Consider the following 9,632-nt stretch of genomic DNA (forward strand, 5'->3'; position numbering starts at 1 on the left):
GTCCGTCCTGTCTCCCTGTAGCGCTGTCTTAGGCGTCTCACTGTACGGACATAGCAATTCATTGCCCTGTCCACATCTGCAGTCCTCATGCCTATTGCAGCATACCTAAGGTACGTTCACGCAGATGAGCAGGGACCCTGGGCATCTTTCTTTTGTTTTTCAGTCGGTAGAAAGGCCTCTTTAGTGTCCTAAATTGTTATAACTGTGACCTTAATTGCCTACCGTCTGTAAGCTGTTAGTGTCTTAACAACCATTCCACAGGTGCATGTTCATTAATTGTTTATGGTTCATTGAACAAAGATGGGAAGCAGTGTTTAAACCCTTTACAATGAAGATCAGTGAAATTATTTGGATTTTTACGAATTATCTTTGAAAGACAGGGACCTGAAAAAGGGACGTTTCTTTTTTTTGCTGTGTTGAGCTTGTACCAGTCTGTTTAGCTATCATTCCACTCCTTGCCATGCTGAACATGTTTGGTAATGACACAGAGTACAAGGAGTGGAATATACACAAAACAGGTTCTAGATTTCAGGCAGTGTGACATACCTTGCATGCATCTTTTTTTATGGCCCTGTGAGATTCTGGGCAGCAGATAAAGAAAAGTGGAGTTAGGGCTCGATCCAATCTGTAAAGCTGAAGCGTTACAGATTCCAAGATAGAAATGTAAAGGGAATTCCCAATTGAGCCGACATATGCAGTGTTTGCCATGAATGCAGTCTCTCCTAAAGTGGAAACATTCCATTTAAATTTAAATCCCGCTGTAAAACTGAATTTACACAATGCGGATTGAATAGTGCTCTTAGTCAGTAGACCAATAACAATTTTTATGGATTGTCTTAAATGTGAATAGATGACCAGATAATTTAAATCTGTGCAAAAAACTATTATAACAATTTAATTCAATTTCTTAAAAAAGGAAGATAACTTCAAAACATTGACAAGTCTTCCGTTTCTGTAACAGGTCATGCTGTGAGTGGTGATTTGAAGTGTTTTGCTGCCATCTAGTGGGGGACTTTAAAACCACACGGTGAATTACCAACGGCAACTGGACAGTTGTACTTTATTAATAGTCTCGCTGAAGTCAAACTACAACTGAATAGTGGTAAAGCACAATTGAGTTGTGATTCCTTTACTGATTTAGCAGTTCCAATATTCTGAAATCCACCATAGGCCTACACGTTCTCAAACAGATCCAGGACATCACGTTCTCAAACAGATCCAGGACATCATGGACCATTTCTTTTCATGAAAGGTTTATTACCAAAACGCAAGACAAAACATGTCAACTGTATTCTAATGGCAAACACAATACAAAAAACATACACCTCTCTATAGGATGTAGGTCCGCTGCATCAAAAAATTAACTAATGACAGCGAAAAAGAAAACAATGAGTTTCAGAATTCAAAAAGCTGAGATTGCTGAAAAATAAGAGAGAAGAACGTTTGCCATTGGAGAAAAAGGCCAGAACCACAAACAAAAAAAATGCAAAACTATATTTAACCCGACTCAACTAAGGTTTAAGGGAAGCAGGGGAATCTAGCTCTTCAAAAACAAACAAACAAAAACATTTAGTAACATAAATACAGGGAAAGTACCAAGCCTTTATCATAATTGTTCCATCTTCAATTATCATTGTGGGTGCAATAGACTGGGTCTGTGCTTGATACATGCCACTACACTTTCCCTAGGTGTCATTTTCAAACACTCAAAGAAATAGAGGTTAGAAGTCACAAATAAAATACAAATTCAAACAGTAAATGGTATTCACAAAGTCAAGTGTTGATCATTGTTCAGAGTACCCTGGTTGTGCTTAAAGCAAATACAAAACATTGAACAGGAGACTAGTTAAGCACTTTGAACAGATAAATGAACAGTTTAGCTGGAAAAGGAAATCCACCTGGCTATGCATGTATACAAGCATTATGGAGATACACAGTAAGTAGTTGACAGCACTTGATAATATTTCTGTGAATGGTAATAGATTTTGAAAGGTACACCTGAAAAGGTGGAACTTTGGTGGCAAATGGGGAAGGTGTTGCCACCTAAAAAGGTGTTTTCAACAATGGCCATGGATGTGAATCACATTCACTACCATTTCAATTGCACCTTTGTTCCTAATTCATAAATAAGTTGTGCAGTTTCCCCTATAACCTCAATAAACAAATACTTGAACAAAATATTAAATCCCTAATCCCAGGAATATTTGAGTGTTTTTGTCAAAATGCACTGCACATATTATTAAATATCTCAATTATTCTCACTTTCACAAAAGCAATGCTTTACACACACAGGAACAGCAGATGTAAAAACGACATATATTGTAAACTATTCTCATGTTATATTCATCATGCATACGTATATATGGAGTCACAGTTGTATACGTTGTGGTAATTGCAGTATATGTTGACAAATATCAAATATAGCATATTCAAGTTCTAAGGATCTGACTGGACTTAATATTTGGACAAATCCTTTAAATCAACAATCTGAACATTCATCTGAACACTGTGTAGTAGAATAAAATTAATTGAGAACTTGGTTGATCACTCAACACTCGCAGTTTTCAAAAAAAGATACAAATCAATTATCCCAAACATGTAGAAATAAATATTGTCTTTTCATTTCACCACTGTGTGTCATTAAGATCATTAATAAAGTGATGTGGAGTAGGGGACAGGAAAATAACGCAGTTTTCTGATTGAAGGATTAATAATTAGCACATTTACTGGCGATGCCTGGAATTCAATCAACCTCCCTTTGTTTTTTCCTCAAAGTTCTTCATTGCTTTGGATTGTTGTTTTTTCAGCATCAGAGATTACTTGCATGAACAGATACAAATCAGAGGCTAAACCATAGAAGCTTGATTGAACCAGAGACTGTATGTGGCGTAGTGCAGAAATCAGATTAATCCACTGAGGTCAAATCCGGATTTAGTTTGATGGCAAGGTTTTCATTTTGACCCTTTGTCACATCAGAGATAAAAAAAATAAAAAAAGGGAAAAAAGATTACATACAGAAAAGGGTGTATACTCGATATCAGAAGCATTTTATAGCAGTTTTCTGATGTGTGTGTGGTAAGGGTGATATCTTGACATGGCCGATATACTACACAGCTGGCGAGACTCTAGGAACACTTTTACCCTAAACCTGTAACGAAACATGGCCAAAAGGGAATTTCAACAAAATAAATCAAAATATGTTTTGCATGAGCAGCAGAGGACAACATTGTCAGTGCAATTTAGGTAAAATGTGTATGAGGGGGAAGGGGGTGGGGAACCCAAATTCCTAACCCCATCCCAAGATCCAATTTGCTGATACCATACAAACATAAGTCATTACACACTTTATATACTCAAGAGTAAAGCCAATTCCAGTCCCAAACAAAATCCCCCCCAAACCTCCCAACCCCTGAAACCCAGAGTTTTGACAGCTGAGTGTGGGCAGTCAAGAGCAGACCACGACTGCGCTCACTCAGAGTCTGAATCAAGTGGCTCCATCTCATCTATGCCCTTCCGCTGGCGGGCCTCCTCCTCTGTGTGCTGCCGCTTGTGCCTGGAGTAGCTGGACGAGTGCACAAATGTCTTGCTGCAGGTTGTGCATTCATACTTCCCCCCTGTGGAGTGAGATCTCTCATGGTGGTGGAGGTTGGACAATCTGGTGAAGGTCTTTTTACAGTAAGAGCAGCTGAACTTGTTGTCTCCCTTGTGCATTTGCTGGTGCCTGGCGAGGCTCTGCACTTGGCTGAAGCGCTTGTCACACTGCTCGCATGCATATGGTCCTTCCTCTTCCTCAGAGACCGATGCTTGGCGCTGGCGCTTGGCAGCTCTTGATCGCTTGTTCTTCTTACAGAGGGTGTAGAAGTTGGGTTTGTCCCTCGAGCACAACTTGAGGCGTATTTTCAAGTCAGAGGACTTGGTAAGACCGTCTTTACCGTGGGCATAGTTATTAAGCAGGTCCTTGACATGAGAGACCTGGTGTTTTGAGAGGCCAATGGAGTTCTTGAAGGTCATATCACATTGTGTACACGCGTAGAATTTCTCTCCAGAGAGGTTCTTCCTGATAGGAAACTTCTTTTCGCCAGGGATCTTCTTCTCATCAGCCTGCTTCTTCTTTTTCCTGCTGCCAGGTGGGCGGCGGACATAACTGATTTCAGCAGGTATGACACCAGAGGGAATACCCTTCCCTTTTTTGTGGATGAGCCTATGACGCGACAAGCTGGAGCTGTGGTTAAAATCCTTCCCACAGATGTTGCATGGGTAAACTCTCATGCCCCGGTGTGTTCTCAGGTGAGTTCCGAGAGCTCTTCTGCTTTTGAATCGCATTGCACACTGCGTGCATTTGTATTTGTTCCCCTCACCTGACCCTGTATCTGTTTGCTTGTTTGGGGGTGGGGGTGCCTTTCCTGTGTGCAATTGTTGGTGTCTTGATAGGCTTGAGGAATGACTGTAGCATTTCCCACAGTAGTTGCAGCTGTAGTATCCCCCTGGTGAAATATATTCCCATTTCTCTGAGCCCGAATCAGAGCCATCTCCAACAGGAACCAGCTGGCTACTCCCTGGCTCAGTGTGGTCATCCTCATCCGAGTCGTCCGTCTTTACTACAACACTCTGTTCTGCTATCTCACAGCCAGGGAACTCCTCTTCATACTGGGCAAAGAAGGGCTCGTCTGGCTCTGCCTTCACATGCTCCAGATTTAGGCCAGACCCCTCGTCCGCCTCCTTTTTCACACAGGATATTGTGAACTTGGACCCGACCTCTGCCCACTTGACAACATATTCTATGGGTTGGGTATCCAGTTCCACTGTGATGAAGTCTGCCCCAAGTGCATCCGGTTCAGATGAAGTCAAGTCAGTCTCAGAGTCCTCCATTGGCGCAAACCCCAAATGTCAAAGTGTGTAACTTTTGGTCTTGTTGGAATTACAGGGTCAATGGTACAATAAGACTCCCCCACTCCTAAAAGAGAGAGAAAAAAAAAGTAAACTTTTTTTGACATAACAAATGAACACCACATCCAATAATATTACACATAAACAAAATACCTTTGAAAATCACAGATAAAAACATGGACATACTTGTACTTTCACTATCGAAACGTGGAGTTGAATTGTGTGGAAATGAACCGAGGAAGTGCTTTGCATTACGTTGACTGGAGAAAACTAAACAAAAAACGACGTTTGCTTCAGTAGGAGTGGTGCTACGTTAAACGGTTGCACGAGCTTGAGCAAAACACCAGAAATGATTAGCAATTAGAAAATGTTAGTAAATATACTACATTTGAGGACGAAAGAAAATGACCAGACAAAGCAGCAACAATAAACAGGAAATACAGTAGGGACTGGGATGAGCACAATGCATCATGGGAGGGGATTAAATGGGCTGTAGCTAAAAGGCCGCCTACAACAGACAGGAGACATGTATGTATTGTGTCGAAAACACTCACAAATCCCGAAATGACATCTCAAAACTACATCGACCAAAGATATTTACTAGTACAATGTATGTTTTATTCATTCTCTAGGATTATCTCAGAAGGCTCTCTGGCTAAAACGAATTCATTCTGCCCGCCATAAAAATAGCGCTGAGCATAAACCATGTTTTTTTCTTCCGTAATCGTGCATTATTCAACAGATTTTCTCAGACAAATATTTCTCTATCGACCAAACTGCATAGTACTGTTCATAGAAAGCATAATACATTAAACAATGTACATGTCTAGTCACTGATCATGTACATCTTGGCGGGTTGACAGAGTCAAATCGAGCATCATGCAGCTTGAGGAGGGCATAAAACGAGAGCCAACGCTCCAGGGCTGGCTTCGTACCATTGTCCACAGCAAATTATTTTATCAAAAGTCCCCTCGTTACGAGATGGAATTTTTTTTAAAACAGGAATACACACCAAACGGTGGCTGAGCACATCACCCGGCATAATATGCTCAATAGATAATGGCAAGCTGGCTATATTTGGCATAAATAACCCAAGACGTTATTGTATTGTCGTTGTTGTGATTATAAGGCAGGTTATGTAGCCAAATTTGACGTATGAACAATTAGCTATATCGTATTAAGCGATGGCGCAAGCTTAATGGTCTCGAGATTAGTATTTACCGGGCTTTTATCCTTTTAGATTCGTTGTCTTGACCCTCGACGAAATGAGTCGATTCTGCCGCACCTCTGTCAATTCACAACCAGCGTCCTCATGAATGTCAAGCCTTGGCAATGGCTGCGTATCATCACTGATTTTAAATACTGTGGATTGTCTTAAAGCGTTTGAAGGACAGTGTGTGGCTAGCTAGCCACATGCATTTTAAAACCATGCGCTCTACCGCTCCTGCGCAGCATTCACATCTCGAATTTCATTGGGCAATGCACCAGAGAGGAACAATCATTGGTCAGGACATAGCTACCAAGCACAGGGTGTCGTGAAAACTGTAGTGAACAGTGTATTTAAACTGTCGAATTATTTTGTATACTGTCCGTTACGTGCAAAGATACAATTTCAATGTTCGATTGTTAAATAAGAGTAATTGCCTTTAATTACCCTTTCCATTCTAACCATCTAATTTCAGATTTATTGTCGATCCAAATACAGGACGTCGTTCTTGTCTTTACGACTTTTTGAGTGATGATGTGTCATGTGGTTGTCAACAAGTATGCTACTAGCTAGCTGTCACTGTAACGACATGTAACTTATCTGACAGGGTCGGAGTTGAGAAACCAGTAGTGCACCCAATAATGTCAAAGCAGCTAACTATTCAGTGCTACTCAGATAGAAGCTAGCTAACTAACGTTCAGATAGCCAGAAACAAGACGAGGTAGTGCTAGCTAGTCAATATAGCTAGTTAACAAAGCCTGGGTTTTAAATGCTCACCAGAATCGCTGGTTTATAGGCTAGTCATCCATTGAAAGCCACCTAGCTACATTTTCCTAGCTACAGTAGTTGCGCTAATAATTCCTTAAAAGTACAGTTAAAGTAGCTAGCCAAGGAAGGAAGACAGTCTCACACAAGTTTAGAAAACATGGACTAAAGTCAGCTGATACTCATGGCCACAAGACGTAGCTCAGTTTGAATTGCATAATTTGTACATAGCAGGTTAACAAACGATTTACATGGGACGCCGGGGTCCTGCGAGTTCAGTGTTTGGAAATTTTAGGGAATCAGGTGGATCAAGGAAGACTAAAGGATGTTTTAGCTAAAAACCACCCTTACTGGATCCACTTGTTGATGTTCCTGGTCAAGGGTATCCAGTATAGGTGGTTTTAGCATATTTAGTGGAGCCTCGCCAGAATATTCAAACACTGAACTCGCCGGTGTCCCATGTAAAGTGTTTGTCAATCTGATATGGACAAATTATACAACTCAGTCTGAGCTGTTTGTTGTGGCCATGAATACCAGCTGACTGTCTTTTTTCCTCAGGCAGTAACTGGTACGTGGATCCAATATATTTTACACATGTGAGTTCCAGTTAGGATGAATTAATCTAGTTTTTTTCACCCTTGGAGGCTGTTGTATTACAGTGGAAATCTTGTTTTGTCTCTTACTCTCGCTATTGAGCCTGTATGAATGTGCTCTCTCGCCAGGATACTGTTGTTCAGAGAAACTAGCCAACAACACATCTAACGACTTCAAACTGAAGTTGGAAAGATTGCAAACTAGCTGCACTTCGTTTCGTCTGAATGTTTTTTCAATTAATTTCTTTATATATACATAAAAATTATGCCAACTGATTCATGATTTCGACTGGCGCTGCCTGCTTCTCTCTCGTCCCGACACGTTCATTACTATGGGACAGTTGGAGATTTTAACATTGAAACAATTCTGGAAATATCGGATAAGGTTTATACAAATCTCAGCTGCGAAACTAAATGTTAGTCTAAAAGAAATGTGAGATAAAGTCTATATGCTTTTTTTTTTATATATATATAGTGGAGATCAAGTTAATAATGTCCCTGTCTGGGTTGATGAGACAGTGGATTGCGTCGTCAAATGTAACAGAGTAAATGGGCATTTTAACGTCATAGATTTAGCGAGTAGTCATTTGTGGAATAGACACCGGCTGGGATGCTCTTTTAACCAATCAGCATTCAGGGTTGGACCCACCCGTTGTATAAAATACAACAATTACTACTATTGTTTCTTATGGACAGAAAAGAGCAGAGGCTCTGAGCTGTCCGATCAGGTCCATTGTCTGCTTGTCGAAATTCCCACAGGACCATGATGATTTCATTTGACCGATTTGTGCTAACTAAACCACAGGCCGATTTGAACTAGCTTGTTTTCACCCTTGGAGGCTGTTGCATTACAGGGGAAATCTCGTTTGTCGCTTACTCTCGCTCTTGAGCCTGTATGAAATGTCAAATAAAATTGTGTAAAACAAGTTCTTGTTTGTTTTGCTTCTCAAGTGCAGCGTTTGGAGCTCAACGGGCTCCGCATGGGACTATCAGAGACCAAAAACATGGCTTGGTCTAAACCACTCAATGTACACCGATTTATTGAATCAGGCTGTGATTAAATTGGATCTCCTTCATATATTATTTCTGGTTTTGAGACACAAAGCAGATTAATAGTTCTATTCAACTCAATCCCTTTTTCAGTATAATTGAATTACTCATTCAGGTATCAACCAGCAGAGGGCAGTCTCTACCAATTAGTTCAGTATGCTTCAAAGGATTTCAGATGGCTGGTTAAGTCTCCAATTTGTCATGCCCGCCATTGTGTTTGGGGTGGTGCAATGATTTCAAGGGTTCTATTTGAACTTTCTAAATATATTTAAATGTATCTATATGGGTAATGATGTTTAAGTAGTAGGATTTTGGCCCAACTCAATCTTCTTATGGGTTGCTTGAGCCATCTGCAATCTTTATTGATTTAGTAATAACTCCAAAAGGACAACCACCTGAAAGGTTAGTCTTCTCTTGCCCTTACAGATATGAGACCATGATTTGGGGCATAAAAGTATACTTAGCTTTTATTTTTTGTGTGGCGCAAAGTCATCTGCGTACATAATCTGACCACAGAAGGACGGCTCATAATAATGTCTGGAACGGCGCAAATGGAATGGCATCAAAAAGGTGGAAACCACTAATTCCGCTCCGGCCATTACCACGAGCCTCTCCTCCCCAATTAAGGTTCCACCAACCTCCTGTGAATCGGACTTGACATGGTATGACATGAATCAATGATTAAGTCATAGTGAAGAACTCAATGATCCAAAGGTAAACTACTGATAATATTAGACCAGTGTTAGAGGGGTGGGAGAAGCACTGAATTATACACTTTGAATTAGCTGAAATTGATTCTCACAAAACCTGTTGGCTGAATTTATAATGCTGATATGCAGCACCATTGTTTTCCCTAATCGGTATCAGTAATAACACAACATTGTTCCATGGAAAACTGGAAATAGTAGGCCAATATGATGGGGCTATGTTGTAAACCCCTACTACGCTGTTGCTTTCACTGAGATTTTGTTTTGTCATGCTCACACATTGCCATTGAATGACCCTGTGCTCAAACACACCTGTGTTGACACACCTGACTTCTCAGTGCTGTGACACAGCTGAGGATGTCAAGGCCCAAAAACCTAGCTGTCCCTGACAAGGGAGAAGGGCAAAGTCTGCCTTGGCCATGG

General features: G+C 40.7%; 1 protein-coding gene across 3 annotated transcripts; it reads right to left on the bottom strand.

Annotated features, from left to right (window-relative positions):
• Positions 1-1,043: 1,043 nt before the first annotated feature.
• Positions 1,044-7,024, bottom strand: LOC139381796 (zinc finger protein 883-like). Of its 3 annotated transcripts, XM_071125563.1 has the most exons (3): positions 6,109-6,179; positions 5,074-5,157; positions 1,238-4,954 (listed from the first exon to the last, which is right to left on the bottom strand). In XM_071125563.1, exon 3 carries the CDS (start codon positions 4,867-4,869, stop codon positions 3,469-3,471), a length of 1,401 nt encoding a protein of 466 aa, XP_070981664.1. In that variant the 5' UTR covers positions 4,870-4,954; positions 5,074-5,157; positions 6,109-6,179; the 3' UTR covers positions 1,238-3,468. The 3 variants fall into 3 exon arrangements, with proteins under 3 accessions (XP_070981663.1, XP_070981664.1, XP_070981666.1); XM_071125562.1 differs by lacking the exon at positions 5,074-5,157 and having other exon boundaries at positions 1,044-4,954; positions 6,109-6,238; XM_071125565.1 differs by lacking the exons at positions 5,074-5,157; positions 6,109-6,179 and adding an exon at positions 6,872-7,024.
• Between the last annotated feature and the right edge of the window lie 2,608 nt (positions 7,025-9,632).

The sequence above is a fragment of the Oncorhynchus clarkii genome, chromosome 23, assembly GCF_045791955.1.
Source record: "Oncorhynchus clarkii lewisi isolate Uvic-CL-2024 chromosome 23, UVic_Ocla_1.0, whole genome shotgun sequence".
Lineage (NCBI taxonomy): Eukaryota > Metazoa > Chordata > Actinopteri > Salmoniformes > Salmonidae > Oncorhynchus > Oncorhynchus clarkii.